General features: G+C 43.8%; 1 protein-coding gene across 1 annotated transcript in view; it reads left to right on the top strand.

The window, feature by feature from the left end:
* Positions 1–15,520, top strand: part of LOC121867250 (signal peptide peptidase-like 3) — a gene marked incomplete in the record, with an annotated part of 131,674 nt that overhangs the window by 78,077 nt on the left and 38,077 nt on the right. The window contains 4 exon segments of the mRNA XM_042367110.1: positions 5,527–5,624; positions 7,838–7,957; positions 9,293–9,371; positions 11,757–11,869. Of these exon segments, the coding sequence (XP_042223044.1) occupies positions 5,527–5,624; positions 7,838–7,957; positions 9,293–9,371; positions 11,757–11,869 (410 nt within the window).

The raw sequence follows: 15,520 nt of genomic DNA, 5'->3' as shown, positions 1-15,520 counted from the left end.
TGGTGTGGGTGGAGGTGGGTAGGTGGTGGTGGGGTGTAGGTGGTGTAGGGGGGGTGTGTTGGGTGGTTGGGGTGTGTGTGTAGGGGTGTAGGTGGTAGTGAAGGTGTGGGGGTGTAGGTGGTGGTGGTGAAGGGTGTGTTGTTGGGTGGGGGGGTGGTGGGTGGTGGTGGGTGGAAGGGGTGTAGGGTGGGGATGGGTGTAGGTGGTGGTAGGAGGGTGTGGGTGGGTGTGGGTGGTGTGTGGGGTTAGGTGGGTGGGTGTAGGTGGTGGTGTAGGGAAGAGGTGGGTGTGGGTGGTGGTTGTGATGGGTGGTGAGGTGGTGTGTTGGTGTGTGTAGGGGGTGGTGGGTGAGGTGGTGTGGGTGGGTGTGGTGGGTGGGTGTGGGTGGTGTAGGTGGGTGGGTGGTGATTGGTTAGGTGGGTGTGTTTGGGGTGTAGTGGTAGGATGGGTGTGGGGGGGGTGGGGTGTGGGTGGGGTAGTGAAGGGTGTGTGGGGTGGGGTGGTGGGTGGAGGGTGTGTGGTGAGGGGTGTGTGGGTGATGGGTTGTGGGGGTGGGTGTAGGTGTGTGGGGGTGTGTTGACTAGGTGGGTGGGGGTGTTTTAGGTGGGTGTGGTGGGTGAGGGTGTGGGGGTGGGGGTAGATGGGTGTGTAGGGTGTGTTGGTTGGTGTGTGGGGTGGGTGTGGGTGGTGGTGGTGGAGGTGTGGTGGGGTTGTGTTGGGTGGGTGTGGGTGGTGGTGGTGGGGGATGTGTGTGTGGGGGTTGGGTGTGGGTGGTGGTGGGGTGTGTGTGGGGGTTGGGTGTGGGGTGGTGTGTGGAGGTGTGTTGGGTGGTGGTAGTGAAGGTGTGTGTGGTGTGTTGGTGGGTGTGGTGGTGGTGTGTGGTGGGGGTGGGTGTGGGTGGTGTGGTGAATGGTTGGGTGTGGGTGGTGGTGGTTGTGTGTGGGGTTGTGTTGGGTGGGTGTGGGGTGGTGGTAGTGAGGTGTGTGTGGGGTGGGTGTGGGTGGTGGTAGTGGTGTGTGGGGGTGTGTGTGGGTGGTGGTAGTGGAGGGTGTGTGTGGGTGTGTTAGTTAGGTGGGTGTGGGTGGTGGTGGTGAGAGTTGTGTGTGGGGGTGGGTGTGGGTGTGGGTGGTGGTGAAGGGTTGTTAGTGGGGTGGGTGTGGGTGGTGGTGGTGGGGTGTGTGGGGGGTTGTTGGGTGTGGGTGGTTGGTAGTGAAGGGTGTTTGTGGGGTTGTGTTGGTGGGTGGGTGGTGGTGGAATGTGTGTGAGGGTGTGTTAGTTGGTGGGTGTGGGTGGTGGTGAGGAAGGGTGTGTGTGTGGGGTGGGTGTGGGTGGTGGTGTGGGGTGTGTGGGGTGGGTGTGGTGGTGGTGGGGTGTGTGTGGGGGTTGGTTGGGTGGTGTGGGTGGTGGTGGTGGGTGTGTGTGGGGGTGTGTTGGTTGGGTGGGTGTGGGTGTGGTTGGTGGTGGAGGGTGTGGGGTGTGTTAGTTGGGTGGGTGTGGGTGGTGGTAGTGAGGTGTGTGTGGGGTGTGTTGTTAGGTGGTGTGGGTGGTGGTGGTGGTGAGTGTGGGGTTGTGGGTGGGTGTGGGTGGTGGTGGTGAGGGTGTGTGTGGGGTGTGTGTGGTTAGGTGGGTGTGGGTGGTGGTGGTGAAGGTGTGTGGGGGGTGTGTTGGTTAGGTCAGGTGTAGGTGGTGGTGGTGAAGGTGTGTGTGGGGGTGTGTTGGTTAGGTGGGTGTGGGTGGTGGTGGTGGTTGGGTGTGGGTGGGTGTGGGTGGTGGTGGTGGAAGTTGTGTGTGGGGTGGGTGTGGGTGGTGGTGGTGAGGGTGTGTTGAGTGGGTGTGGTGGTGGTAGTGAAGGTGTGTGTGGGGTTGGGTGTGGGTGGTGGTGGTGTGGGGTTGGGTTGTTGGGTTGGTTGGTGGTGGTTGGTTGTGGGTGGTTGGTGGTGGTGGGTGTGGGTGGTGTGTTAGTTGGGTGGGTGTGGGGTTGTGTGTGGGGTGGTAGTGAGGTGTGTGTGGGTGGTGGTAGTGAAGGTGTGTGTGTGGGGGTGGGTGTGGGGTAGTGGTGAAGGGTGTGTGTGGGTGGTGTTGGTGAGGTGTGTGTGGGGTGTGTTAGTTAGGTGGGTGTGGGGTGGGTGTGGTGGTGGTAGTGGAATTGTGTGTGTGGGGGGTGTGTTAGTTAGGTGGGTGTAGGTGGTGGTGGTAGTGAAGGGTGTGTGGGGTTGTGTTAGTGGGTGGGTGTGGGTGGTGGTAGTGAAGGTTGTGTAGGGGTGTGGTGGGTGGTGTGAAGGGTGTGTGTGAAGTTGGGTGTAGGGGTGATAGTGAAGGGTGTGTGTGGGGGTGTGTTGGGTGGTGGTAGTGAAGGGTGTGTGTGAGGGGGTGGGTGTGAGGTGGTGATGGTGAAGGTGTGTGTGTTAGTTGGGTGGTGTGGGTGGTGGTGAGATTGTGTGGGGGTGGTGATGAAGGGTGTGTGGGGTTGTGTTGGTTAGTTGGGTGGGTGGTGGTAGTGGAAGGGTGGGTGTGAGTTGGTGGTAGTGAAGGGTGTGTGGGGGTGTGTGTTAGTTAGGTGGGCGTAGTTGGGTTGGTAGTGGAGGGTGTGAGGGTGTGTGTTAGTTAGGTGGGTGTGGGTGGTGGTAGTGAAGGTTGTGTTAGCTAGGTGGTGTGGGTGGTGGTTTGAAGGTGTGTGTGGTGTGTTAGTTAGGTGGGTGTAGGTGGTGGTAGTGAAGGTGTGTTAGTTAGGTGGGTTGTAGGTGGTGGTAGTGAAGGGTGTGTAGTGTGGTTAGTTTGGAGTGGGTGGTGGTGGTGGTGAGTGTGTTAGGTGTGTGGGGTGTGTTGAGTTAGGTGTGGGTGGTGGTAAGTGTGTGTAGGGTGTGTTAGTTAGGTGGGTGTAGGTGGTGGTAGTGAAGGTGTGTGTGGGGGTGTGTTAGTTGAGTGGGTGTAGGTGGTGGTAGTGGATGGTGTGTTAGGTGGTGTGTGAGTTGTGTTAGTTAGGTTAGGTGGTGGTAGTGAAGTGTGTGTGGGGTGTATTAGTTAGGTGGGTGGAGGTGGTATTGAAGGTGGTGGTGAAGTGGGTGAAGGTTATTAGTTAGGTGGGTGTAGGGTTATGGCTAGGTGGTGTAGGTGGTGGCGTGAAGGGTGTGTGTGGGGTGGTGTATGATGGTAGTGAAGGGTGTGTAGGGGTGTGTTAGTAGGTGGTGTAGGCTGTGGTAGTGAAGGGTGTGTGTAGAGGTTGGGTGTATACGATGGTAGTGAAGGGTGTGTGTAGGAAGGTGGGTGGGTGGTGGTAGTGAAGGGTGTGTTAGGTGTGGGTGGTGGTAGTGAAGTTGTGTGTAGATTGGTGGTGGTGAGAGTTGTGTTGGGTGGTGGTGAGTGAGTTATGTGTTGGTTGGGTTGGGTGTAGATTGAATGTTGGTGAGTTGGGTGTGGGTGGTTGTTGGTGAATGTGTGTGGGGGTGAATGTTGGTTAGATGGTGTGGGTGTGGTGGTAGTGAAGGGTGTAGGTGGTGGTAGTGAAGGTGTGTGTAGGTGTGTTTGTTGGGTGGGTGTAGGTGGTGGTAGTGGGGTGTGTGATAGCTGGGTGGGTGTGGGTGGTTGGGGTGAAGGGGGTGTGTGGGGGTGTGTTGGTTGGGTGGGTGTGGAGTGGTGGTAGTGAAGGGTGTGTGATGGCTAGGTGGGTGTGGGTGGTGGGGTGGAGAGTTGGGTGTGGGGTGTGTGTGTTAGTTGGTGGGTGTGGTAGTGAAGGGTGTGTGTGTGTGGGGGTGTGTTTGTTAGGTGGGTGTGGGTGGTGGTAGTGGGGTGTGTGTGTGTTTGTTGGGTGGGTGTAGGTGGTGTTACTGAAGGTGTGTGGGGTGGGTGTAGGTGTTGGTAGTGGTGTGTGTTAGCTAGGTGGGTGTGGTTGGTGGTGGTGTGTGTGGGGTGTGTTAGTTAGGTTGGTGTGGGGTGTGGGTGGTGGGTGTTATTGGAGGGGTGTTAGCTATAGTATTTCCACACTAACATGGTTCATAAGCCTTGCCCCTCATCTACAAATAGCTGATTGGTTCCCCGGCATATTTACCTTCTGGACTGCGCGTATATAAGCGCATCTTTATGTCGACCTTTTTTAATAAATATTTTAAAATTTTCTAATATCTTCCCTGAAGTGCTAATGCCTTGAATTTATTTGCATTTTGATAATCCATGTACATATTTAATATTACATTAGTTAATAGCAGGTCTGCTTACCAAGTGTGAACATTCAGTTTGAATTTTTTAATGAACCAATCTGCTATTAGTATAGAAGAGGGGCAGGGCCTATGAGCCAGGTTAGTATGGAAAGGGTATAATTAGGTGGGTGTACTGTAGGGGGTCAAGGTGAGTGTTTGTAGTTCGGTCAGACCCGGGACCACTAGCTTGCCAGACGAGCATGCTGATCATTACAGAGGCTCCCATTGCTTAAATATAAGATGAAGGAGCAGGTTTTGTGAAAAAACAACAAAGTTTATGTTGGCTTTTGTTGTCCTCATGGTGGCACTCTCTGTTCCCACGTAGAAATCCCGGGTTCGATTACCTGAATAGTGAAGTATTGCTTATGTACTGTATATGTTGTCACGGGGTGGAATTTATGGTAACAAATTAAAGAAATGAAAGAATACAGAACTCTTAAGATTCTAAGAGAGTAAGATTAGGTAAGAAAGTTAATGTTGCCTCGTTGTCAGCCTGTAATTTTGCCATTTTGAGAGCAAAAGAACAACACTATTTTACATCAGTTCTGAACGGAAACTGAACAAAATCAAAAGACTCGGTAATCAACTCTGGGAATCTGCAATTTTCTGTTTGCATCCATGGGAAGTAGAGAGTAAACTGGGCTGAGAACAGTTCAAAGGTAGGAGTGTTGAACTTCTGTTAACATGTCATCAGGGCAAGCCTGAACTGGACTGACCTGACCTGACACAAGGAGAGTTAATCCTTTGATCATAATTTATGGTCCCGACTTAATGAGGCAGCCCCTGTTGGTCACATCCTTCCATCCTTGACACATATCCTGTACACTAGAAAAGAAACAAATTCACATGTGATCACTGCAAGACCTAGGTGACTCCAGCGACCCCATGAGCTCTATGCGACCCCTTGCGAGGCATCTTGCGACCCCATTTTGGATCGTGACCCCGTGTTTGGGAACAGTGCTTTGATATGTGTCATGTAGACAGTGTTTGGTGTTGTGTGTCATGTAGACAATGTTTGTTATGTGCGTTCATGTAGACAGTGTTTGTTGTTGTGTGTCATGTAGACAGTGTTTGTTGTTGTGTGTCATGTAGACAGTGTTTGTTGTTGTGTGTCATGTAGACAGTGTTTGTTGTTGTGTGTCATGTAGACAGTGTTTGTTGTTGTGTGTCATGTAGACAGTGTTTGTTGTTGTGTGTCATGTAGACAGTGTTTGTTGTTGTGTGTCATGTAGACAGTGTTTGTTGTTGTGCGTCATGTAGACAGTGTTTGTTATGTGCATCATGTAGACAGTGTTTGGTACTGTGCGTCATCTAAACAAAGCTTGTTTTCCAGATCACTTAACTTGGAGCAGGAAGCAAGAGAAAGAGAATCAGAGAAAGAGAGAAATAAACTGCTGGGTATAGCCACACCAGCATCTGCAAATGATAATAGTAAGTAGCAGTAATTTTGGACGACCTGAAGAATATACACGTCGGGTTATTTCACCTGATGATTAACCACCCTAATGCTAACCCAACACCCTACCTTAATCTACCCATATCCTGCCCTTACTTGACTAACCTAACCTAACGCAACCTAACCTAACCCCACCAGGTAGCATTAGGGTGTTTAATCACCAGGTGAAATAAGCTTGTGTGCCTAATTTTCTTGTGATCCTGTTAATCAGTATACTGTATACATTTATCTCTGATCATTATAAACTCTTAAAACAATGTTAACAATTACTGTATATTACTCTACTCTTATATGTGTACTGTACTCTATTTCATTTTACATGTCTATATTTTTCATGAATTTTATGGGAATTGTATATAAACCTTATTATCATGTTATTTCATGTGATTATATGTACCCTAACTTTACCTTATCTTATGTTATCTAACCAGACTTTCCTTCTACTTTATTAACTTACTTAACTTAACCTAACCAAACCTTACTTTACCTAACCTAACCAAGCCTTAACTAGCCATACCTGGTCATTCCTTTCCTAACTTTCACTAACCTAACCTTATATAAAAGAACCCTACCCTACTCTAAGCAAAACCTAACCTAACCTTCATCAACACACGTTGACATACTTCATGTACTTTTATACACATCAGAAATCTCGACTTTGTTCAGAGACCTTAACTGCTTTGAACCCCAAAATTACTTAAGAAAACTAACAATGAGAACCTGAAATCAGCTTTAAAAACCAAGCCATCAGAACCTAGACTAGCTTTAGAAACTGAGCCATCAGAACCTTAGACTAGCGAAGATAACATAATTGACCATAAATATCGTGCTTTTGCTGTTATCGCATTTAACACAGGTTGTGATATACGTGAATACTGTTGTTATCTTTTTGGTCTTTGTATCCATTTTTCAAAACTGGTGCCTTACTGAAAAGGTAACAGGTTTTCTACACAGGGAGAGTGAGTCGCTGACCAAGTCTTTAAGTCTTGGTCAAGGACAATAGACTTTCATTACCTAACAACTACAGTTCACCAAACACAGTTACAGTATATATATCTTATAATTCTTTATTGTTGATGGACTAGTGTAATTACTAACCTTGTTATGTACTTAAAGACCTCAGTTCTTAAGTGCAGTACAGTACAGTAATAGCATTTGTATATGTCAAGAGAAGAAGAAAAATATTCCCTTGCTGATTAGATTATTGTCAGTTTATATTGTACTTTTAGATACAATACAAGCATGAAAGATTCTGTTTAACCATTGACATCAAGCTGTGTTCATGACAAGTGCATAGAAGCTATCACTAGGATAAGCCAGTCCCTCATTACCCAAACTGAGGCCATCATAGTTGTTTGGGGAGGGTAACCTTAGGTCTGGGTACAGTATAATATATACAGTATGTATATATAATGAATTGGAATTAATGGATTGATGTGGTAACAAAATGCAACCATCATCCATTTCCTGATTTTTTTTAAATAAAAGTTGACTGTGTGGAGTAGAGAGATTTAGAGCAAGAAACAAGTGTCATCTGTGAATAATGATGATAATGAGGTGATATGATAATCCACTTGAGTTACCTGAACTAAGTGAAGGTCTAGAAGAACTTTTATAAAGATTAATGAGGGAGTGTTAGGCAGGAGGACCACAGTGTTGAGGGAAGCACTGATGTTTAATAATACTGTACTGTACAGTGAGTCAAGTAAAGTACTGTACTCTAATTTCTTAGGGGTTAAAGGAAAGTTAGGATCTCGGTAAGGATTAGGAACCCTTGCTTATTTTTTGATCTTATCATGAAATACTCTGATGCTAACTTAACCTAACCTAACCTAATCATCACAGGCGAAATATGCTGGGTTCCTAATCTTTAAAGAGATCCAAAATTCCTTCTTTGACAGACTTGCTCATTGTTCAAAATATCTGTACAGTTGAAGATAGGCACAAAACTAATGAAAATATATTATCACATACCATGTATAATAGTGTCATATCTGAAGCAGCAAGCATAGGCTAACTCCAAAGCTGCTATCAGCTCCTCAAATCGAGATGAAGTTGTAACATAACATTTACTGTATTCACCCACACATTACAGTCTATTCCTTGTTATTTTGGGGGTGTGACTGATAGCTTTAATGACTGTTGCATCAGTTTGATGATTGAGCTTTAGGTAATTTTTTCTCTGCAGATGTACAAACACTGGATACAATGCAAGCGCTATGCTTGCCACTCGGGGCGTCCGTCTCACTCCTCATAATGTTCTTCTTCTTCGACTCCATGCAGATGCTTTTTGCCGTCTGCACAGCAAGTATGCATCATTTACTGTGTTACCGTTTACATTTATTTATTTATTTTTGTTCTGTTGTATAATTTAAATATTTACTGCTCCTTTGTAAAATGAACCCCCCTTTTTTTTACAAAGACAGTACAGGTATATAAATTGCTTTGATAATAAACATTATTTAAGAACTTTATCATAAAAAATATAAGAATAATAATTTGTTTGTCTTATTGTTACTTTTGGGATTTGTCCGTCCTAGAGTTGACCCTCTCAGGACTGTTAGCCCCTCATCTTATGTCACCTGAAGATCAATTATCTACTGTACTGTTTACCTAACCTGCCTCCTTTCTCCACCTAATAATAGGGTGTTTAATCATCAGGTGAAATAAGTTGAGGTTCTCATCCTTATATGATCCATACTTTTTTTTCCATTACTGTACTTTCAAATGTAGAAATGTGTAATGAAATTGTAGCATGGGAATATTTCTTTTAGTGTCGTCTTTCAGTTGATATGGGAAATGTCACTTACACAGTACAGTAGAAGTCCAAAAATCCGGACTGCTTGGGGATTGGGTCGGTCCGGATTTTCGGATTTTCTGGATTCTCAGGCAGTATTTTTAAAATTCAAATTTAAGGAGGAATAAAGAAGAGATGAACGGGTACATTTTGATTGTTTATTCATTAGCAAATATAGCATGCTTCATTTATCAAAACGAGCAGTTTTAAAGAAAAAGCTGTGAATTCTAGAATTTTATTCTTTGCCTTTTTTATATCATAAATTGTAGACTTTCCAATGTTGTATGTTTCCATTAGAACATTATTGCTCACACCACATTCTATTTTCTTAATTATGTAAAATTTGTCACTCAATTTCAACGTGTTCTTCTTTCTCTTCACACAACGAAGTTTATCTACTTTAGGAGCCATTATTATGGGCTCTGTAAATGGAAAGAGTAGGACTCAAAATTACATACGTTGTCACCGTTTGAGTGCTCGTTTTAAAGTGGCGATCGCGTGGTCGCTTGTTGTTGCTGTGCAGCTGTAGCACTCACGCATGCGCACATATACACAAAAGTCAGCTAAAAAAAAAAGTTTGAGTTTTCGAAAAATCCGGATTCTCGGGTGGTCCGGATTTCTGGCATCCGGATTTTTGGACTTTTACTGTAGATGAGTTAACATTTATATTTTTTTTTAAGGAGTTGAAATTACAAAGAGCACAAAAGTAGTAAATCTGAATTAAAATATTTTAGTTATAGTATTTATCTGAATTTGAACTGAAATATTTAATCAAACTATTTGTGTCTTGTAAAACATAATTTCAAGATACAATTTTGATCTTACGTTCACATTTGTTTTTTTCAGTTATCGCCACGGTAGCTCTTGCCTTCCTTTTGCTGCCCATGTGCCAGTACATAAGCCGGCCCTGCTCCGACAATAAAAAGTGAGACATTGCAGATCAATGTTGGTTTTCTTATAGTACAGTACAGGTGTAGTCCTTTATTTAGCAAAACCTTGGAGGATTGTTAAAACAGCTCAAGAACGTTTAGAGTGGAGGACTGTACAACACTCTAATAATAAATAATAATAATAATAATAATAATAATTATTAATGGTTTATTGAAAAAATTCTGCAGCCCGAAGGCTGAAAATATACATTGGACATAAATGACTTATTACATACATTGGTGGTTTAACAAAAGCCTTCATTAGAGAAAGGTAAAGGAACACACAGTGAACATACAGATTAATGTAGGTGTTGAACAGCAAACTCGTAGTGTCGTAACTCCCTCCCAGATGGTGTTAGGAGGAACTCACGTGGTGTAGCAGTTCCCTCAGATGGTGTTATGAGGGACCTGGCATGGTGTAGTAATTCCCTCGCAGATGGTGTTATGAGGGGCTTCACGTGGTGTAGTAATTCCCTCACAGATGGTGTTATGAGGGACCTCACGTGGTGTAGTAATTACCTCACAGATGGTGTTATGAGGGACCTCACGTGGTGTAGTAATTCCCTCACAGATGGTGTGATGAGGGACTTGACGTGGTGTAGTAATTCCCTCACATATGGTGTTATGAGGGACATGTGGTGTAGTAATTCCCTCACAGATGGTGTTATATGAGTGAGGTTTGGTCTTAGGCCTGCCTATCGTAGACGGATTAACACAACGCTGGTTGTTGTTGGGTCTCACTGGCCATTATCACTGGTTACCTGGGACCTCACTGTGTGAAGGTTAATTTGGGTACGACTGTTACTGTTGAGTTGTTCTCACTGACTTAAGCACTGTTCACCACTGTTCACCTCTGTTTAACACTGGTTCCGTTCCTTTCCTTAATGAAATTGTAACTTCTGGCGAGAACTTGTTGATATTCCGGTGGGGAGGAGGGTTCAGGGGAGGGGATTGGTATGGGCCAACTTAACAGTTGACCTGGCTGCTCCGAGAGGAGCGCCAGGTACGTCTTGACCCTTCGGTGGTCAAGGATGATTGTTTGAATATGACAGAAGTGTTATTAGCTGTGACAGGTGTTGTTTAATTATGTTAATGGATTTAGACTTTTTTATTATTATTATTTGTACACATTGTATATATGAAAGATAGTAATATTAGATGGTTTACACTAGATATATACAGTACTGTATTCTGATTACTGTATTTTAATTACTGGGGTCATTATACATAACTATAATGCAGTACTGTATTTTTTTTTCCCATAGTCCAATGTAACTTTCAGCAAATTTCACAATATGTCCCTCTCCACAGTGTGCCCAAAAAACAGTGTAGTGTATAATGTAGTGTAGTGTAGTCTTTTGTTTCTCTCCTTCAGGTAACATCTTTCATATCATAGAAGAATTATCAAGAACTCAAAATTATTCAGTATACAACTACCTGTATTGTATCATGAAACCTCCATATAACGGACTTTTCTCTTCATATAATCCATTAGGTGGAGGCTTCACATCTAACGAACCCTCAACATAGTGGAATTTCCTCTCCATATAGTCCATGAAATATAGGTTTCACTGTATGGTGTTATTTTATTGTGTCATAGTTTATGTACTGAACAGATATATGATTTTTTTCCAATTTGGATGATTTTTTCTGTGATCTAAAGTACATTGGGTTAGGTTCGTTTGGTTCACTTGTTAGGTTTGGTTAGGGTTGGTTAAATTATGTACAGTGTAGTCTCGATTTACGCGGATTTCGTTTACGCGTTTGGTCATTTACGCGGCACCTTGCCAGACCAACAATTTTTATTTACGTGGTATTTTCCATCATTTACGCGGGAAGCGGGGCGGGCAGGATGCACACAAGGTTGCCCAGTCAACAAAACATTACCGAGTTCTTCACCCACCACAGCCAGCCCAAGTCAGTGATAGTGAGGATATGGACTCTGAGGGGTTTGACAAAGAGGCCCTGCAAGCCTCTGTGGTGGATAGTGATACAGGTGATACAAGTGATACAGGTGAGGGCCAATAATCTGCCCTCTGCCTTAGAACCAACCCCCCATCCCCGTGTACCCAACCATCTCTTCTACTAACGTAAGTTAAAAAACCTAATATTATTGATATTTCTCTTAAATATTAATTGTGTGTGCATACCATCATAAAATTAAGATGTTATTTTTACTACAACGTGCGTATTGTGTCGGAAAAAGTGTAGTTTGGGGGTCGGCCCAGTCTCTATTTCAATTAGCCCCATATGTTCTGTTATTTCGTTTACGCGTTCCTCGTTTTACGCTGACCGCCACGGGTTTAATTGACCGCGTAAATCGAGACTATACTGTATTTACCAACTATTTCTGTTCCTAATTTTTCCTCTTTGTCCCCCAGAATATCATTTGGGATGTGCGGAAGGTTCACGGGGGCAGAGATTATGGCGTTCTGCCTCTCAGTGTCCATCGTCTGCATCTGGGTCATGACAGGTCACTGGCTGCTCATGGATGGTAAGACCTGTGATTTATACTGTACTGTCCCAGGGCCATTTACCTTGCTTATTTCACTTAATGCTAACTTAACCTAATTAGCATTAGGGTGTATAATCATCAGGTGAAATAAGGTTGGGTTTACTAATGGACGTCATGAAGGTTAAGGACCCCCGCTTCAACGTGAGTACAGTATATTATATTATGCCATCACATCTGTTTTTAATGCCATTGTGATTTGTTTCATTGTTTAAAAGATTGCATATCATTATTTTCAGAATATTTTAACAGGCATTGTCCGTGTGTGTGTGCGTGCATGTGAGAGAGTGATAGAGAGTATGGACAGTTGGGGTAAAAAATCTTGAATACAGTGACCCCTCGTTTAACGAACACCTCGGTTAACGTAATTTCGATTAACGAACTGCCTTCCATAAGGATCTTCAATTCGGTTAACGAAAAAAAATTCGCTTAACGAACTTCTTACGAACCGACCTCAACATGTTTTCGCTTGCACTGACCGGGCAACCAGCTTTAGTATCAGTCCGCCAATACATTAATCGGTTCTAGGGCTTAAATTCCTTACTATTTTTGTAAATATCAAGAAGTTTATACTATTCAATAATTTTAAAAGTTTAATATTCAATTTTTTAGTCATTTTAACAATTATTGAACAAAATTGAAGGTAAAGTGACTAGTTTAATGCGCGGCATCCAGCCTCTTAACACAGCAAACAGGCGTCAGTCTCTCTCTGTTTTCACTGGAGGTAACATCTTGCTTGAGACTCTCTTCAACTAAACGCTTTTTTTCTGTGTTTCCAAGCAAATTATTGGTCATTTTGAAATATATTTTATATATTGACAATATATAATGCAGTGCAGCGTTGATTTAAAGAAAATAATCTTGAATTAAACCAGAGAGCTAAAATTTTATGGGTGAAATGGCACCATGGGGTGACTTCTCTTCCACCCCAATGCCTTCTCTTCTTCCTTCTCCTCCACCCCCATTCTAAATCCCATCATCATCATCATCATCCAGGAGCCTTCTACATACACACCTCAAAGTAAGTGAACTTTTCTACCATTTTTGTTGAATTTAGGAAATTTTCGGTGAGCTGGAACCAATTACCCAAAAACCCATTGAAACAATGGTTTCGGTTAACGAACGTTTCGGTTAACGAACGACCTTCTGGAACGGATTGAGTTCGTTAACCGAGGGGCCACTGTACTTGACAGTATTTGACATGTAAGTACCCGAAGATCTTGGGTATTAAGGAGAGTTTTATCCCATTTTGTGGTTCAGGCATAATATGTGATGACAAGTAGTGTTATTAGTATATCCCAATCATATATATATATATATATGCACAGTAGAAGGTCGATTTAAAACGATTCAATTTAAGATTATTGATTTAGCGACACCCACAATTAAGGACAATGTTTTAATTTAAGGCGAATCTTTCCTATTTTGCTCAAGTCAATCTGGCGCGTCATATTTTAAAATTTGCGCCTTATGTTTCTCTGGGCACGCTGCACTGTCCTAAGGGCAAAGCTGTACTGTACATTTACTCAAAATAATGTATTAAATGATTACTAAAATTTTTGCAAACTATAGCATGATTATATTCAAATTAATCACTATCTTATGAGAATTCCAGCAATGTAGATTATATTATCCTCTGTCACGTCTATAACATTTTATTAAAAAAAAAATCAATCTAAAGGACATAAATTAATAAATAAATACGTCATTAGACTTTCGGCACAACTGTCAAACGTGTCACTGTCACCTCCCTCCCACCATTTCCCAGCCAGGGTTGGGTGGTTATAGGCTTACAGTTTTTATCTTATATAATATCACAGACTAAAGTTAGGAGAATATAATTTGCATTGCTAGAATCCTTGCAAGACAGCGAATAATTTGAATACAAACGTCATATATTTTGCACAAGAGGTCTCTGAATCCTGTCATCTAAACTTTACCTATAGAGTAGCAGAGGAGGTACAAGTAAATAATTAAATAAAATAGTCTGTGTGGTTAGATACAAGTTGTAATAATTGCAAAATACTAATACAGCATGACTTTCAAATTTGCAGGGGTTAAGTTCTCAAAATGATCGCGAATAACATTTGCTGATCGGGAGGAGGGGGTACATTTTTACTCGTGTGCAAAGAAATCTATATTCCCTTTATGTGTTTGCACTTAGGACAATGATTTCTTTTACCTGTATTGTAAATAAGTGTGTGTGTGTGTGTGTGTGTGTGTGTGTGTGTGTGTGTGTGTGTGTGTGTGTGTGTGTGTGTGTGTGTGTGTGTGTGTGTGTGTGTGTGTGTGTGTGTGTGTGTGTGTGTGTGTGTGTGTGTGTGTGTGTGTGTGTGTGTGTGTGTGTGTGTGTGTGTGTGTGTGTGTGTGTGTGTGTGTGTGTGTGTGTGTGTGTGTGTGTGTGTGTGTGTGTGTGTGTGTGTGTGTGTGTGTGTGTGTGTGTGTGTGTGTGTGTGTGTGTGTGTGTGTGTGTGTGTGTGTGTGTGTGTGTGTGTGTGTGTGTGTGTGTGTGTGTGTGTGTGTGTGTGTGTGTGTGTGTGTGTGTGTGTGTGTGTGTGTGTGTGTGTGTGTGTGTGTGTGTGTGTGTGTGTGTGTGTGTGTGTGTGTGTGTGTGTGTGTGTGTGTGTGTGTGTGTGTGTGTGTGTGTGTGTGTGTGTGTGTGTGTGTGTGTGTGTGTGTGTGTGTGTGTGTGTGTGTGTGTGTGTGTGTGTGTGTGTGTGTGTGTGTGTGTGTGTGTGTGTGTGTGTGTGTGTGTGTGTGTGTGTGTGTGTGTGTGTGTGTGTGTGTGTGTGTGTGTGTGTGTGTGTGTGTGTGTGTGTGTGTGTGTGTGTGTGTGTGTGTGTGTGTGTGTGTGTGTGTGTGTGTGTGTGTGTGTGTGTGTGTGTGTGTGTGTGTGTGTGTGTGTGTGTGTGTGTGTGTGTGTGTGTGTGTGTGTGTGTGTGTGTGTGTGTGTGTGTGTGTGTGTGTGTGTGTGTGTGTGTGTGTGTGTGTGTGTGTGTGTGTGTGTGTGTGTGTGTGTGTGTGTGTGTGTGTGTGTGTGTGTGTGTGTGTGTGTGTGTGTGTGTGTGTGTGTGTGTGTGTGTGTGTGTGTGTGTGTGTGTGTGTGTGTGTGTGTGTGTGTGTGTGTGTGTGTGTGTGTGTGTGTGTGTGTGTGTGTGTGTGTGTGTGTGTGTGTGTGTGTGTGTGTGTGTGTGTGTGTGTGTGTGTGTGTGTGTGTGTGTGTGTGTGTGTGTGTGTGTGTGTGTGTGTGTGTGTGTGTGTGTGTGTGTGTGTGTGTGTGTGTGTGTGTGTGTGTGTGTGTGTGTGTAGACACACACAAAACACATTCAAATAAATAATAATGGGAAAATCATCTCTCAAATAATCAGAAACAAATGTATTAAAAATGTGAGAGTCCACACCTCAAGTCAACTCCGTGCTTTATTAATAACAAAGCATGAAGTGGACCAGTGCCGGATTTAGACCTGTGGAGGCCCATGGGCAGCCTCTTTGTGAAGGCCCCCCTCATTATAACTACCCAATAGGGTGGGGTGGCGAGTGAAGCGAGCCTAAACATCTGGGAGTTCCGGAGGCGCTGTAAGCCCCCCAGGAAAATTTTGAAATTTGAACACTTCTTTGGAGAATTTTGAAGCC

Source organism: Homarus americanus, unplaced genomic scaffold (genome assembly GCF_018991925.1).
Source record: "Homarus americanus isolate GMGI-L3 unplaced genomic scaffold, GMGI_Hamer_2.0 scaffold6317, whole genome shotgun sequence".
Lineage (NCBI taxonomy): Eukaryota > Metazoa > Arthropoda > Malacostraca > Decapoda > Nephropidae > Homarus > Homarus americanus.
The sequence above is the reverse complement of the archived record's forward strand: the minus strand, read 5'-3'. Positions and strand labels throughout refer to the sequence as shown.